Here is a 17,827-nt window from a genome sequence, read left to right as displayed (position 1 = left end):
CAGGACTTAAACCAGCAACCCTCCAGTTCTCAGGCCAAGTCCTTCCAGACTGAGATGCTGCCGCCCCCTTAATCCAAGGGCTGTCACAGCATTCTTATTTCTCTTTCAACCCAAGGAACAAATTACATATTGCTGCTCCTCTTCGTTTGCTTATCACAGAAAAGCAACTTGGCAGCAGTGGGAATTCGAACCCACACCCCCAAAAAGACTGGAGGCTTAATCTAGCGCCTTAGACCACTCGGCCACACTACCACACCACTTGGTATATATCCACATGTTGCTATACAGTAAATGATCCAGGGTGAAGAGAGCATGTTGGTGTATGTTACTGTTTCTAGCCCAATACATTGAAAGCCTGCCACATCTTTCCAACGCCATTGAAAACCTGGACCTGGATCATTTACACCGATGCTTCTTTGGTCTTAAGTGCCCCCTGGGCTGAAGGAAGCTCTCCTGTTGTCTCTGAGTTGATCCAAAGTTAGTATAAGACAGTATTTCTAGAAATGCAGCTGCTGGGGTTTGTACTCAGATGTCTCCTTTAGTAACCAAACAACTAACATCATTCAAACTTCATTTAATTTTTTAAACCATCTACAGGCATGACATGCTAAAGGGCCACTGAAATGAATGTTGATCACAATTTTTTGAAAAAAATGTCATTCTTTCTTATTTTGAATGCATTAAATGAATCTCACAGTAAATCTTGGGTGTAGAAAATGTATTTTACAATGTCAACTCTTAATTATGATATAACATAATGAGATAAACTTCTCTCTGATGGTTTGACAGGTTTCAATTCGTAAAAATGCCTAATCATTGACTGTATAAAACATGGACGTTGTCTCAGGTATAACCCATCAGTGTGAGTGTTTAAAGCTATTGATGGTAGTCGCCATGTTGGAAATACTGACTCAATAGAAAATCAAAGCAGGGCATACACATCTTTAAGTGGCTAATAGATCCAAAACATCGACGCATAAATATCTGCACACCAGGAAGCTCTGAATTAAAAATCTATTTAACAAAAACTGGAATTTTAAGCCAAAACTTGGCAAAAGTCTGAGGACGACCTTGAAATGTCGCTTGTTACTCGGTATCTTGAACGGGGAGCTTCCTGGTGTGCAGACTTTTCTGCTTTATTTTAAAATAATGGACTAAAACAAGCCATTTTTTGGGAACAGAATCTAAGAGATGGAGATGAAGGGCTGGCCTCAAACCTCCTGGAAAACAGTGTTTTAAATGGTTGACAGACTGTTCAGAGCAGATGCTGCGGCTCCTTTCTTTTCACTTTAGACACTGGGATTTGCCCGTGTTTTTTGTGTCAGCTATGACACATAAATAAAGGCAAAGAATTTGGGCTCAGCCCCGTTACAAACAGACTGAATTTAGAAGATGCACACTCCCACTTGACACAGCACTGTGATGCATCATCCTGTGCAAATAACTGAAATATTTAACAGTCTCTGTCAGGATGGATGGGTCGATTGTTTTCTTTTTTCATGGAGTAAACTGATTCAAATAATTCACAAAATCATCTCACTGCCTTTTTTGTCTTGCAGAATGAGACTGTGCAGTTTTAAAAATGAATAAAAAAAAAAAACACATCACACTTGGCTGGTTAGGTTTCACTGCGTAAGGTTTTAAAGGGATATGGATCCTAAAAATGCAGTGTTCAAAGACCCTTTAGTTTAATGCAATCAAAAGCATAAAAAAAACTCCCTCTTAACAGTGTGCACCAATTATGGCTCATCATAAAAACATTTCTGACTGAGCCTTGCTGTAAACATATTTTATTTCTGCTGCAAGAAATATACAGTTTATTATGGATGTAAATGGGACTTTCTGGTCGTTTGGAACCAGCCTCTAGTGGACACTCAAGGAACTGCAACTTTTGCATTCCAGAGCAGCTGGTTTGCTTAATTTTCATGATTATGAACTGAATTTTAATTGTTTAGCAACATTTTCATCACTGTTATTTGGCCTGGATTCAACTTTCACAATCTGAGATTGTCTAAGAAGCTTTAAATACATTTTTTTTTTCTGCTTTAACCAGACTTTAAGATTCTTCCTCCTCACCGTAGTAGGGTCATAATCCCTTCGGAGCTCCTGCGGAGTCCTTTCTTTTTCTCCCTCTCAGGTGGGAGCGTGTTCGAGTCTCCGGGACTGTAGTGGGGGTAGTTATGTCCCCACACGTTGCGTCCTGATATGCGAAGCCCCTTCCCCAGTTTTCCCAGGGTTTTAAGGGGTGATGATCCACAGATCCTCTCCAGAGTCCCCCTCAGAGGCTTCCCTTTCGGGTTCCCTGCCCCGTGTCTCTCTGCGTTCACCTCGTTCTCCTCCTCCTCCCCATCACGGGATGACCTGAGCTGGAGGTTCCCTCTGATGTCCCCCATGATGAGGCCCATGTCGCCTCCATTCCTCTCGTCCTCATCCAGATCCACATCATCAAACGGGTTCAGACTCTTGTTCAGGTCCTTCAGATCGTTCAGCTCCTTCAGATCGTTCAGGTCATTTAGATCTCTAAGGTCCAGGTCCAGCCGGGGCAGGATCAGCTCGCCGTTGACTCGGGGGAACTCGTGGCAGCTCTTGGACCGTCCCGGGAGCTTCTTCAGAATGGGCATGGTTGCAACTGATTTTTTAACAAACTGAAATATAAAAAAAAGTCACATTTAGCAATCATTCAGCCAAACAGCATAAAAAGTCATTTATGAGATTATCAGAGCAGTTATACAAATATTTCTATTAAACACCCATTTAATGCTCATTTAAATGATGCATAGGTTGATCATATGTGACCAAAACATGAACTTTCAAGATCTGAGCGAGTTTATTTTTGGTGGCACATCATCCATCAGACAGTTTATATAACCACAATATAAAACATCCTTTCACATGGTTATGCAACACACTTCACTAAGCAAATAGGAAGTGCGTGTTCAAAATATTGTTGTTTTTACACGTGATCAACCTCAGCCTTAGGTAAGCTTCAAAAATAGTAAAATAATTTTAAAAAACAACTGAAGAGAGACTCTTTCACATTTACTGATCCATCAGTGGTCTCTCTGGAGGTTTATCATTAACTATAGTGGCATTTTGATGTCCGGGAAATAAAATAACCAATTTCCTTGATTTAAATGTGATCCTGTAAAGTGCAGGGATTTATTTTTATTTTTCATCAGGAAACATTTAATTTCTCTTCCTGAGACAAACAGTGAGAGCTGTTTCCAAAAACGCACCTTACTTTTTCTGTCAAAAACAACAAAATGAACACATCATGAGCCCAGAGTGTTGTCACTATCTACATGTAAAAAAAACAACAAATCTGTTTTGATTTCTTTCTGTTTCTGAGGATAAATGGGTGAAATAAAACTGAAACCAGTGGATATTTCACAGCCCCTCACATGGAAGGATCTGCCTTTTGTCCTTGCTGGCATGTTGACAATAAATCACAGCGTTATCTCATCCTGTTTTTGTTAATAAAACGCTTCATTCTTGATTGGAGAGATAACAGTATTACGACAGGGCTTCTTTGCTTCCACCAATCAGGAACTGACGCTCAATCTGCACTATTACATAAGTTTTTAAGTTCATAGTTCTTTAAAAGCAAACCCCTAAAAACACTCCTCTTAACACAAGTGCAAATCACAATTCCAAAAAAGTTGGGACACTCTGTAAAACATGAATGAAATTAGAATAAATCACACTCCTCTTAATAGAAGTACAAACCACAATCCCCCCCCCCCCCCCCCCAAAAAAAATGGGGCATGTGTAAAATATAAATACAATCAGAATCAGGATTTCCACTCATTTTAAATTGAGTACAGCACATTGAAAAGATAACATTCAAACTGACTTTTTTTTTCTTTTAATTTTTCAAGCATTCACACATATTTGATTCCTGCAACACCTTCTTATAAAGTTGGGACAAGGGCAAGAAAAGGCAGTGTGTTTTAGTGCCCATGGCATGGATAACTTGCACATTTGCACCATTGCACCGTTCATACTAAGAGGTTAACTCTGCATCCACAAATAGAAGTTCAGTTTCTATTATGCCAAGAGCAAATCATGTATCAACAGCATCCAGAAACCTCTTCCACTTCTCTGAGCCTGAATTCATCAGAGATGGACTAAGCTAAAGTTGAAAAGTGTGCTGTGGTCTGATCAGTCCACATTTCAAATTGTTTATGGGATAATGGCTGCTGAATTCTCCAGACTGAAGAGGAAAAAGACCACCCAGATTGCCATAAAAGTTTAAAAAAAAAAAAAAAAAAAGCGGCATCTGTGAGGGTGTGGGGGTGTTTTAGTGCCCATGGCATAGGTAACCTGCATATCTGTGAAGGCACCAATAACACTGGGATGTACATACAGGTTTTTGAGTTACATATGCTTCCATCCAGATGTCTTTTTCAGGGATGTCCCTGATTATTTCAGCAGAATAATGCCTAGACACATTCTGCAAGAGTTCCAACAGCATGGCTTCACAGTGAAAGAGACTAAACTGGCCTATATGAAGTTCAGACCTGTACATGGCACATTATAAAGCACAAAATACAATGGAAGATGGATGAACATCCAGCAAAATTAGGAAAGATTTAAACTATCCGTGTCTCCAGAGCACAGACTCTTACAGAGTATTGTTAGAGGAAAAGGTGATGTAACACAGTGGTAAACGTGCTACTGCCCCAACTTTTTTGTACCTTGTTGCTGACATGAAATTCAGAATATTTTTATATTCTAAAGACATCATCCTGAGGAATGAATATCTTGTCTTTGTGTTGTATTCAATAGATCAGGGGTGTCAAACTCAAGGCCGGTGGTACAGTTATACCCGGCCCAACAGATCATATCATATTTTTATTATAACTGGAACACTGGTATGAGGTCTGCACATTCCTCCAGTATAACAATATAAACTTAACCTTGATGATTGAAAATATCCTTGTTAAGTCATAAGAATTAGAGTCAAGAGTTAAAATGAGTTGATAGAAAGTAGGGAATGTGGGTAAAGAAATTTGTATTTTCATTTCATATTTTCTGATTTGCATCTCACAATTTTGACTTAAAGTTTTGGTTTTGTCTTTTTATATAATATTTTGACCTTTTGAAATCAGGATTTTTATTTTTATCTCATATTTTGACAGTTTAGATTCACAATTTTAATTTTTAAGCCATATTGTGACTTTTTAAACTCGTGAATTAGAATTTTATCTTACATTTTGACAATTTCAACTCCTAATTTTGAATTTGATCCAAAATATAACCCTTTTTGATTTACAATCTTAAATTTTTGTCTCACCTTTGGGCCTTTATAACTCAGTTTTTTAAAATTTTTCCTCATATTTTGACATTAAAAACTCATGATTTAGAATTTTATCCTATATTTTGACCTTCAAAACTATTGATTTTTAATATTATCTCATATTTTCACCTTCTAAACTCTTGATTTTGATTTTTTTTTCTCAGATTTGGACCTTTTCAACTCCAAAATATAATTTTTAATCCCAAATACTGACCTTTTCCATTCAAAATTGTAATTTTTAAATTTCATCTTTTGACCTTTAAAACTCATGGTTTTCAATTTTATCTCCTTTTTTGACATTTTAAAAATATATTTTTGAATTTTATCTCATGTTTTGACTTTTTAAACCCTTGACTTTGAATTTTATTCAGTACTTTAACTGTTAAAAATCAGGATTTTAACTTTTGACTTTTTCTAATTACAAGGTCAATTATCATAAATGTTACATTTTTCTCTATAATTAATTACTGGTGAAGATGAGGCTGACGGTTCATGCGACATTTTGACCAAGTTAGGCCCTCAGGTTAGACCCAAATTTACAATTCGGCCCCTGCTATTATTGAGTCTGTCATCCCTGCAATAGAGAATCAATTTTAAATCATTGTAACCTGTTTTTATTCACATTTCAAGCACATCCCAGCTTTTTTGGAATTGGGGTTGTTTACTAAAACTGTTCTGTGTGCTGTACAACAACAAGCATGTTGAGCTTCTCTAAAACAGCTCAGTGAGGGGGACTCAAGAGATTTAATGATGACACTTTACAACAGGGTGCCAAAACAGGCATGATGATGAGGTAACAAATGAGTCACTAGCTGCTGTTAACCCTTAGTAAATGGGGGGAAACGGAGCAACTCCTCATTAAAGTTGATTAAGTCATTGATTATTTTTACTTGATTGCCTAACTACAGTTACTCCATACTGAATCACCACTTAATCATGGTTACAGTGACTCATTTTGTGTCCCTATTATGAAGGAGAGTATCATGCTGAGAAGTCAGTCTGTACTCCATCATTACTCTTACATTTAACAAGAAATAAATTCCTCTAATTAGGAGCTAGATGTTCATTTGTTAGCCAGTACCTATGCCAGTATTTGTGCACCTTATTTAAAGTTGTACTGATTTTACACTACAGTCATATAAAGTCACTGCTGAAGTCTCAAAGTGACAAAGCAAACATAAGCAGTATTCATAATTCAGCACAGCTGATAAATGGATCTTTTCAAAGCTAAAACAGCTGGGAGGAATCACAGCTGCCAACAGTAGCTTTCATAATGTGCACATAAACATCTGAGCATTGTCTAACAGTGGAAGCCCATCATACCACTACAGTCTGACAATCATGAAACAATCCTGATCACCTTCATGGCCTTTGGTCCAATTCTAGGGTTAAACTGTCTTTAAATGACCCTTAAACAGACACAAAGCAGTAGGGGGTGAAAGATTTAGTCATGAAATAATTCTGTTCATCATTCTTCAAGCTTCATTCAGACGACATGACCATCACTGATCTGTTCAGCTGCAGACATGTGAATACTGAACTGTTAGGATTGCGTGGTATGGTGATCTTATTACAACCACAATAGGCTAACGTGTTCAGACTGATTTTAACATCTTTGTATGATTTTAGCTATGATGAAGGGTGATAGCATTGCAGCAGAAGTCATGTTCAACGTGCATCAAGTTTAAAGCATTCCTCTAACATTTTTAAATCAGTAAAACACTCTGATTTAAACATGAATGATCACAACCCCTTGAGTATATAAAGACGCAGGACATCCTTTCCCTGCAGCTGTACACAAAATGAGAGGAAGGGAAAAGTTATGGGTATGGGATGCTGTAAGAGTCATCATAAACATCATAAATAGAGCTTTTCTTACAGTAAAGCAGCCCGTACCTGTGTAATAAACTTATTCATAATTCAGTTTTAGTGTGATTTTTATTCTCATTAGAATTTATCCTGTTTAATGAAGCAATATCAGACAGGAGTGCTGATGTACTAAATATCCCCACGTAACATCAGTGATGGTACCAGACCAACATCATATTGATTTTATAAAACATTTATAAAAGCAGAAACCAGCAGTGAAAGGTAAAAACATCATCAGCAGATTATGTGTATCTCCACCAACTTAAATAGTTCCACATTTTAACTTTTTTGTGCATCTCTTCGCTGCTTTTTGGATGTGTAAACCAAATCATTGAGTGTTTGTTTTATTTTTTCTTTTATTATTGTATGTATTTTTAAACCGGACCTCTGCTTTATTTTTGATGAGACGTACTGCTAAAGTCAGAGTGATGGTGTCCATCCAGCTCATGTCTTCACTCCTAAAGGGCCTCTTCATGATGCACATTTGGAATTACTGTTAAATTAGCCTGTATTTTAATAAATAACCAGAATGAAATAAAGAGAGAATTATTCATTTTTGTAAAAAAAAAAAAAAAAAAAAAAACACCTGACAGAGTTGAGAATGGGGATAAAAAGTGAAAGCTTAAACTATCTTTAACCTAATAATTATCTAAACCAGTGATACTCAACGTGTGGCTCTTTTGTGATTATTTGTGGCTCTTTTATCTCTTAATTTGAAATATTATTACCCAAGAAAACCTTAGAAAAGGGAAACTTTGACCTCAGAAATTAATAACATTAATCAGTTTGTTACCAACTTATACAGAAGGCTTTAATTGTCAAACTTAATTGTCCCCTTTATCCCATTTTTGCCACTTTTCACTCAATTAAGCTATTTTTGCCATTAAATAACACTTTTTTCCCTATTTTTGTCCATTTCTGCCACTTCTTTGTCACACTTTTTTAACCATTTTGCCACTTTTATCCCATTTTTGCCCCTTTTCACCATTTTTTCACCAGTACTTCACAGTACAATTTAAGCTACCTTTTGCCATCAAATATCACTTGTTTCCTATTTTTTTTTTTTTTGCCCAATCTTGCCAGTCTTGACTGCTTTTTTGCCTATTTTAGTCATGTTTCCTTCATTATTTGCAAAGTTTTTGCCACTCTTGGACCATTTTAACCATCTTTAACTTATTTTTATTGCTTATTCAAGCTGTTTTTGCCACTTTAACCACTTGGATTGTGGCTCTAACAAAGGTATTTTTCCACAATTTGGCTCTTTGGTTGAGCAGGGGTAGAGTAACACTGATCTAAACTGACTATAGATGAAGAAAAATGATGACAGTGAAAGATGACACCAAGCTCTCTGCATGCTCTGAGTAACATGTACCGTATAAACATTACGGACTCACACCCCCAGGTGTGGTTGGGAATATTTTCTTCAACAATCTGGCTCTTTGGTTGGGCACGGTTAACACTGGCCTTATCCTGTAAAGCATTGTTTTCCAACCTTTTTTCTTTAGAACCCTACCTAACAAAAGTGGAGCCCCCCAGGAGCCAAGAGAGAAGGAAAAGTGGCATACTGCCATCCAAAAGCAGCATGGATTTAATTGTTTCACTGATAAATCCTTAAAAAAAGGCCTATGCATGCTTTTCTTATCAAAAGACCTTTTTATAAACTACTTAATAACGGCTTTATCTTGGTTTCAGTCAATATTTGCACATCTTTTTTTGGTAGCCTCAGAAAGACAAAGCCTCGTGCCGCCCTCTAAGATCTTTTGTGCCCCCCCTGGGGGGTCTGGGACCCCAGGTTGGGAACCAATGCTTTAAAGTACTATCTGTTCTAACTACTCACAGTTTCTTACAAAGATTAGTGTACAGGTGAAGGGACTATCAGGGCACTAAGCTAGAGATAAATGAGTTTAAGTCTAATCAATTCATGTAATGCTAAATCAGTGAATTTAATAACTGTGATAATATCAGTAAAAAAACATAAATATAAGTTTTGCTGTAACTGAGGAACCACCAAAGCTTACTCATTACATCTCTAACACACTGATTAAAATATCCAGCCAGATATACTTAAGAAAAAAAAAACCCTAGTGCAGATTAATCTTTGTTTAAACTACATATTTGTTTATGTTCATGAACAAAAAATACAAGTAACATAATCTTATGAAGCTGGCTAAAACTAGTCTTGGTTTAAGTTTTTTTTTGTCTTTGAAATACTCATAAAATCAACTTTATTATCGTCATTATCATTAGCTTCAACACCACTAGACTAAGTTTAAATTAATTTTTGCATTTTTTACATTTCCCAGTTTCATCAGAAGCATCTTTTCCTATATGGGTTTACATGCTTCTAACTAATGCTGCACTGTCTCGGTTTTACCTCATAATTAAGAGTATCATAGAGGGCTTCAGTCTTAAATCTAGAATAGCCGGTCAAACTTACAGCCAGAAAGTTCTCACTTCACTCACGGTGCAAAAGTGCTGAGCAGCCAAGACCTCATTAATCCATCAGAAACATGAGCGAAGGAATCCCAGCAGTTATCTCTGTACTCCAGGTAATATCTAAACTCACCTGAGCACATTTAAACACACAGAAACACCCAGCCCAAGGGCATCATGGGAAAAGTCTGCCTACATTTCCCCAGATTGAAATCCACCAATCTGATCCACCATTACTGCCATGTCTCCAGGCAATAGTTCAGCCATCACTGCCTGTTTAAAACACTCTTTATCACTACTGTAGAAATACCCACAATGCACCACACAGTGTAGCATTTTGGGTTTTGAAATACTTAATAAAACGGGGCAAAGATAACTAGATCAGGTTTAGTTATGTGGAGGAACTTTGGCTTACATTAGGTTAATTATTCTTGATGTGTTTTAAACAAAATAAATTTGAATAATAATAAATAAATCATAAAATTAGATGTAATGATGTATTTTATTGTTGATATCACAGACTTACTTTTGCTCAGATGATTTTCTCTGTAATTCCATCCTGCATATTTGTAATTAAAGCCTACTTCCATGCATATTTAACCCTTTCTCCTCATGCACAGACTTAAATCTCCACATTCTCTCCACTTTTACTGCTGATCAGATATCTCAAAGAGTGCATGACAGGAAAACATTTGCAAACGGCAGTGAAGGAGTTTACGACCCCTCCAAAGCAAAACAGTTTCTTGAGCAAACAATGGGTGATATGAAGAGGGCAGACATCATTAAGAGGCTTTTACACAACAGGATGCTGAGAATGTCCTTCAGCACATTTAGACTGATTTTACTCTGTTATAACAGTAGGATGAGTTTTATCACCTTTAAGTGATGGTTTTACTTTAAAATCTGTTTCAGGAAAACAACAAATATCTAGGCATCATTTCTGTGATTATAAAAAAGCAGACTTTGGAGATAAATGTTGAAGCAGGGTGATAGGTGATTTAACCCAGAGAGATCTTGACTCCTTCATCCTAAAGCAAAGGCTTTGAGTGAGACTTACCTGCTGAGCTCTCCTTGCAGTGTGTCAGTACAAAGTCATCCTGGAGTGTGCTGTCTGAGCGGGCTGCCAGGCTGCATATGTGTTTGTGTGACTGATGAGTGTGAGAGCGTGTCTGAAAGTACTCGGTGACTCAAGAGAGCAATGTGGCTGCCTGTGGTTTCCTGACGGGCTCTATTGTGGTGGAAGGTGATATGTTTTCCTGAGGAAAGGCCCGTCCCGTCCCGTCCTCTCTACCCCCCTCCTACGCCACAGATCCCCCCCTTAAAAAAAAAAACCCTTCTGCAAACTCCCACCCGGGCTCTGGGGACTTTGGTAATTGCAGTAATTGCCTGAGCTGTACATCAGGAGGACAGAGCATTCCCCTGCACTGATTTCTGTTTTAAAAGCTCATCATAACCTTCCTGTGTTTGCAGACGTGTGTTTTTGAATGCATGACTGATTTCATCTAAAAAAAGAAAAAGAGCTTTAAGGATGATTCACTGTCCGTGGCCTTGAGTCCAGATTCCATTCAGACACATCAGTGCTGGATTTTTCCTCAGCGGAAGACTTTAGGTGCTTTGACCCGAGCTGAAATGACAATCAGCGCTGCCACTGCTGCTATATTGTCTTCTCTTTACAGCAGCTTCAAGGTCAGAGCAGCTGAGGCAGCTCTTTAATGTCACACAAACAAATAAAACAGCTGACGGATATATGGCAGGAGACTCTGTGAGCATGAAAATGCCTCAAAGGTGCATGCAATAATTCAAAAAATAACAAAGTAAAGCAACATGTCAACAAGGTGAGAGGCCCCAGAGGTTCAACATCCTCTGACCATCTCTGGACTCTGTGATTGGCTTCTCCTGCCCCCTAGTGGACAGTCTAGTGTATGACAACAGCCTCCTGTGCATCCCAGTCCTTCACATAGTGTTTCCCAACCATTTTCCTTTGGATCCCCCCCTATATCTACCTAACAAAAGTGGAGCCCCCCCAGAACCCAAGAGAGAAGGAAAACTGACACACTGCCATTAAAAAAAAAAGATATTTTAATTGTTTTCACATAAAAAAGGCCTATGCATGCTTTTCTTATCAAAAGACCTTCGTAAAAACTATTTACTAACTGCTTTATTATGTTTTAGTCAATATTTGCAAATCTATTTTTAGCAGCCTCACAGCAGACAAAGCCTTGCACCCCCCCTAAGATCTTTGGTGCCCCCCTAGAGGGTCCTGGACCCCAGGTTTGGAACCAATGCTTTACATCAAGACAGACGACCATTACTGTGAGTTTATCTCTGTTCACAGAGTCTACATAGGATGAAGAATCTCTGCACTGGAGTTTGTATTTTTAATGTTATGTCTCTGGTGTCTGTTTGTAGTAAAAACCACATTTCCAAAAAAGTTGGGACGCTTTGAAAAATGCAAATCTCACAAACCAATATTATATTCATAATAGGGCGTAACATCTGTCAGTCAGAAAGTCACATCATCTATCTATGGAAACACATCAAGTGTGCTGATTGTTGTGCAGATGAGGAAAAAATGATCAACCCCCCATAAAATTTTTTTTTTTTTTTAAGTATTTCCCAGTACTGTTTAAAATAGCACATAATTTCACCGTCCTACTTCTATTTTGGATGCTTTAACTTTGCACACAGAAACAAAAGTATTTCACAAAAAAAAAAAAAAAAGAACTACCAGGGTCTAATTTATTAGCCCCCTGGTGCTAGTATAGTAGTATAATAGTAGTATTATAATAGTCAGCAGTGTCTCCTTTTTACTGGATAACAGCCTGCAGTCATTTGTTGTAGTTTTAACAAGTCTCTGACTCGTCTCCAGAGGACTCTCAGCCCCTTCTTCTTTGACAAATCTCTCAAGCTCATCCAGATTTGATGGTCTTCTGGCATCGACCTTCATCTTCAGCTAACCCCACAGATTTTCAACTATGTGCAGGCGACGACCCAGACCCAGTGTTACAGCTGACATCTTGAGGTTTTCTTTTAAAATCTCCTCATATCCTTCTTTTTTCATGATTCCTTCCACCTTTACAAGATTCCCAGTTCCAGACACACTAAAGCATCCTCACATCATAATCCTCCCACCACCATGTTTCACTGTGGGGACGATGTTTTTTGGGTGATACATCTCTCCCTTCTTTCTCCAAACATCACCAACGTCTCTGTGGCTAAAGAGCTCTAATTTGGTCTCATCCCACCAAAGGAAACGCTTCCAGTATCAGAATCTTTCTCCTGGTTCTCCTTAGCAGACTTCAGTCTAGGTTGAAGGTGTCTTTTCTGCTAAAGTAGACTTTTTCTCGGTCCAGTCCTGTTCAGGCCTCTAGTGATGATCTGCTTTGAGACTGCAGTTCCTGACTCGGGGGCGTAGCACAGGGGGGAAAAAGGGTACTGATTACCCAGGCCCACAGTAGGGAAGGGCCCTGAAGTAGCCTGCAATGAAAAAGGTGTTTTTATTTGTTTTTCCTCAGCATTTAGTGTCATTATTGAATCAAAAGTGACAAAATAAATCAGTCAGAAGACTAAAATAAGTATCAAATAGAAAAAATACAATACTGGGGGTCCCTGCTCCTACCTTAAAAATGTCCAAATGGTGTGGTCCAGTGCTGCAGAATAATACACGTAAATTTAGAAAAAATATTGCCCATAAATGGGGAAATTATGGTCCAAAAATACATTAAAATGCCAATATTTGTAAAAATGAGGCAACATTTGCTGCTTGGCAGCCAGTTAAGGGGGGCCCAGTGTAATATTCTTTCTGGGGGCCCAAAATCCCCAGTTATGCCCCTGTCCTGACTTGTCTAAGTCCTTCTCTAGTGTCTTGGCAGTTGTTCTGGGCTCTTCAGACACATCTCTCACTATTTGTCTTTACAGTTTTAAAATCTTTCTCCTCCTACCTTTGCCAGGCTGTTCTGGACTGTGTGGCTCTCTTTGAATGTCTTGATGATTCTTTTCACTCCAGTTTTTGACTCTTGGAAACGCTGTGATAACTTTGTAGATCCTCCTGCTTTGTGAGCATCAGCAGTTCTTTTTCTCAAGTCTAAACCAATTTCTTTTTCTTTTCTCATGATGCTTTCTCAGTGACAGCTCAGATCCTTACTGATGTTTTTATACTGTGTGTAAATGTGACAATAACTCTCAGTCTGACCTTGATTTTACAAGATTTGAGCATTATACACTGAAAGAACATCAATGCACAACAGTTGTTTGTGCCATGGATCAACAAAAAGGTCAGTTCTAATCATTTAGACCCTGAAAGTTTTTAACCTGACAAGCCAGATGGATGAAACACATCCATCTGGTAAACCTCTCATTGGCAGTGTTTGGGAAAGGGCAGAGCCTTTGAAAAAAAAAAAAACTCGGAGGGTGATTGGATGAACGTTCTGTCTGTCACAACTTTACAGGCCAATCAGAGCAACAAAACACGTGACGTAGCCGCAACCAAGGAATAAACTCCATAGAGAACTGCATAACACGAACCATGGCGACTGTAGACATGTCAGTACACGACTTTTGTTGTTTTTGAAAAGAAAACAACTCACTGCTGTTCTTTGTTCTTCTTTTAACGAAAAAAAAATGTCAAGTCCTGATAAAACTGGCGCTTTAGCAGCATCCACGCTAATCTCTTCCACCATATCTGCACCAGCCTCTTGTTGCTGCTTGCTTACATCATGACTCCGCTGCACCCAAAAGTTCTGCCCCTCGTCGCTGATTGGTCCCGTCACTTTCTAATCGGGCCCAAACGGTTCAGACAGGAGCTTTACAAGATGGATTCGCCAGTGAGAAACACGGACATGTATTTAACATGTATTTATTTTCATACTTTATTAAAAACAAGAGGAGCAAGTTTGTAGCAATGTTCATCCTGGATAGTACGGTTAGCCTATCCAGTCATAATAATCGATAGCAGAAAGTGCAGTCCTACGTAGAATTCTAGGAACATCTGTCCTAAAGGTATGCTGTTAAATGGGTGAAGACAGGCGTTACTAATGCTGCACAGCTGGAATCTGGCTGTGGTCCTCTGGTGGTAAACCATCCGCCACAACAGAAGCCAAAAACTATCTGATCCAGGCACTGGTGTGGTTTGTAAGGAAAAACCTGTTCAGGTTAATGGGACAACTTTGAAAATGAATTTTCTTGCAGAGGAACAGTGGGAACATTTCCACATGGCAAGGACAAAGCTGTGGCTCCTGAGTGAACTGCTTCGCCCACACAGTGAAGGACAGACTGTTGACATGAGGAGCTATTTAAAGCATGGAACAGTGTGTATGCATCTACATGTAGACAAAGATGTGATTGACAACGCAACGTCTGGGCGGGATTTTCAAAGTAAAGAAGAAAAACCTCTTTAAAAAAAAAAACCAAATATGTGTGTATTAGGCCTAAAAGTACAAAAGTTACATCTCCATATGTCCTATATTTATAGGGCTTATTTAATCTCAGTGTAACTCATCACACAGGGAGCTTTAGCCGTCTCTCTGATGTCTTTAAATCAGTCATTGGACTTCAGTAAATCCCTCCGTCGGCTCCACCCTCTGATGTCATGTAGACAAACCTGTTGACCAAACTGTCTCTATCAGTAGCTGAGCTGCATTCCTGCATGCCTTCTCATTTAACACTGTATCGACACTGTTACTAAGCAGGTATGACCTCCTACAACCTGTCACAGCAGCTTCTCTGAGTACAGGGCCAACAGATTAAGATCTGGGTGGTTTTGCTCCGATCTGTCATCTTTAAATGCCCCAAAGCTGCAAATCTAACATTGTCTGTAAATGTATGATGAGTTGGGGAAAGAACACTTTGCAGTAAGAGGGAAGGTCTTATGAAACGTTGAGGAAGTATCCGGACTCTCTGATTTCTAATGGTGCCTGGTTGCTGATGCCATCCTGGTTAGATCGTTAGATAACAATGCTCCCAAGTGCTCAGACTCAGTTTAGGTTCAACAGACTTGATAAGTAGAAAACTTCTGATTATCCAAGTCTTGATGGGCCTCATTCCCCACTGTTATTAGGAGGAAATTTACTCTTATAACCCACTTACACTGTTTTTAGTGCTTTAGTTCACAGTAGTCATAGGCCCAGCGGTGATCAGCTGATGGCAGCTGATCTTAATTATCGCCTCACAGCTCCCACAGCCAATCACAACTCTTTCACTCAACACAGCGGTATATTTAAATATGATGTACTTCTCACTAATCCCTGCCTGCATTAATACTGATAAAGCACGCTGCTGCTGCAGCTTAACCTCCTCCACCCCAGCCTCATCCTTTACAACATAAGGCCTGTTGCACACTCATACTCAGATTAAAGCTACAGATTAATTTCATTGCATTCAGTACACATTGTCATAAATGTTTCCATCCATGTGGGGGTTTCTAGCCAGCTCCCTGGAAAGTCAAAGTATGCTGCTTGACTAATCCAGGGAGCATCTTTAGAGCAGAGCCTTCTCTGCCTAGTAAAACTGTACATCAATGTTGCAATAAAATGGTTAAATATGTGACAAAAAGTGCTCCTGAATGAATCCATACATTCACCTAAGTTTTCTTATCTGTGATTTAACACAATCTGCAGTGGTCTGAACCCACCAGAAGGATTTTATTGGTAAGTTAAGTGTTTGTTTTGGTTTGTGGTATTAGAGCACTCCTGAGGCCTGTAAGACGAAGCTGGATTTTCTCTTATCCACATAACTTCAGGATTAACCCTGGATTTTCCGTACGACGAAGCTGGCTCACTTCTTACCGGAATAAATCACCATGGTAACTTATGCTGAACCGCTGTTCCTGATACGAGATCAGCGAGAATAAAAGCCCCGCCTCCTGACCAATCAGCTCTCTTGGAAAATGGCCTGCCCATTCTTAGAAGATCCTGGTTGGTGCACAGAAGAAGAGAAGAGTATTTAGGGATAGATGAGAGATAGTTCCGGTGATTTCATCCATCCAACAGAGACAGTGTGGAGAAAATAAAGCCCTGTCCCACACCGCTTTGATGAATGTTTTTATATCTGATCTTCACTTGTTCCCAAGTCCTTTTAGCTCCACTAGGGTTCATCTGAAATAACGGGGTTAATAATAATGGTCACGCTGAAATTTTCATTCCTCATTTTTTTTGGAACAGGCTCAATTTTATGCGAAATTTCGCATCAGTCCAAGTCATTAAATGGGTGAGCGATGATTCAAAACAGTGTCCACTGCTTCCTCCTCGCTTGCTCACCCTCACCGGACCCCTCCTCCCTCTCTCTCACCCTAAATCCTCACTTTAAACACCAAAGTTTGCTCATTATGTGGATATAAATCATGGAAATGTAACTGATAGATGGATGATAGTTGATTCAGATCAGCGCCTGTTGCTTTCTCTCTCGCTCACTCACCCCCGTCCAACTCCTCCCTCTCTCCCTCCCCTGAAACCTCCCTTAAAACACCGTAGTTTGCAGGTGTGTCATGTGGATATCAGCTATGGAAATATAACAGATAAAGACACAGGCTACATTTGTAGCCTACTCAGAGACTGGATTAAAAAGTTGCCCTCCATCTCTCCAACTTGTCTCAGCGCTCTGACGCATGAATGGGCGCTGAATGAAGCTCTGTGTCAGGATGGATCCAGCAGGATTTTAAAGGAGTGACAGAGACACAGGCTCGCAGTACCAAACTATTAACCACCTTTTACGAATTTTCACAGTGAAGACAAATAAAAACGTATCAGACCCAGTGTGCAAGGTCAGAGTGCGTGACGTTTTTTCAGATTAATCCGAAAAAAACGCATCGGAAAATCAGGACCCAGTGTGTAAAGACCTTTACTGCAGAAACATGGATTAATGAAATGCACAACTACTCGTGCCGTCACGGTCAGGAATTAATATGACAACACAAAATTCACTGAGGAAGCTCTGCCCCAAACATCTGTGCCGTAATTAAGTGAAACTGAGTGATCAGAGTGCTGTCAGTTTATATTGTCCCATAAATTAATTTTGTATAGTCTGATAAATTTACACATTAACAGAGTCACTAATTTTCTGCCAGCATTCATTCCTGGCTTTTGCTGCGGCGACAGTGTTGCTTCTGGCCTGGATCACTGATTTAAATTCCTCATATTTTCTAAGAATGATTGTCTGTTCCTCCATTGAGAAAGACGCTGCTCTGCAGGGTTTCTCCATGTTTACGATTGGTCAGACGCTGCAAACCCCGCC

The 17,827-nt window shown here is 39.1% G+C and overlaps 1 protein-coding gene across 1 annotated transcript in view; it reads right to left on the bottom strand.

Annotated features, from left to right (window-relative positions):
• The window catches only part of exoc3l2a (exocyst complex component 3-like 2a), a 34,500-nt gene extending 23,686 nt beyond the window's left edge, over positions 1-10,814 (bottom strand). The window contains exons 1-2 of the mRNA XM_041801049.1: positions 10,659-10,814; positions 2,077-2,645 (exon numbers count right to left, since the gene is read on the bottom strand). Of these exons, the coding sequence (XP_041656983.1) occupies positions 2,077-2,621 (545 nt within the window). The 5' untranslated portion in view covers positions 2,622-2,645; positions 10,659-10,814. The remainder of the gene's footprint in view (positions 1-2,076; positions 2,646-10,658) is intronic.
• Positions 10,815-17,827: the final 7,013 nt, after the last annotated feature.

The sequence above is a fragment of the Cheilinus undulatus genome, linkage group 12, assembly GCF_018320785.1.
Source record: "Cheilinus undulatus linkage group 12, ASM1832078v1, whole genome shotgun sequence".
Taxonomy (NCBI): domain Eukaryota; kingdom Metazoa; phylum Chordata; class Actinopteri; order Labriformes; family Labridae; genus Cheilinus; species Cheilinus undulatus.
The sequence above is the reverse complement of the archived record's forward strand: the minus strand, read 5'-3'. Positions and strand labels throughout refer to the sequence as shown.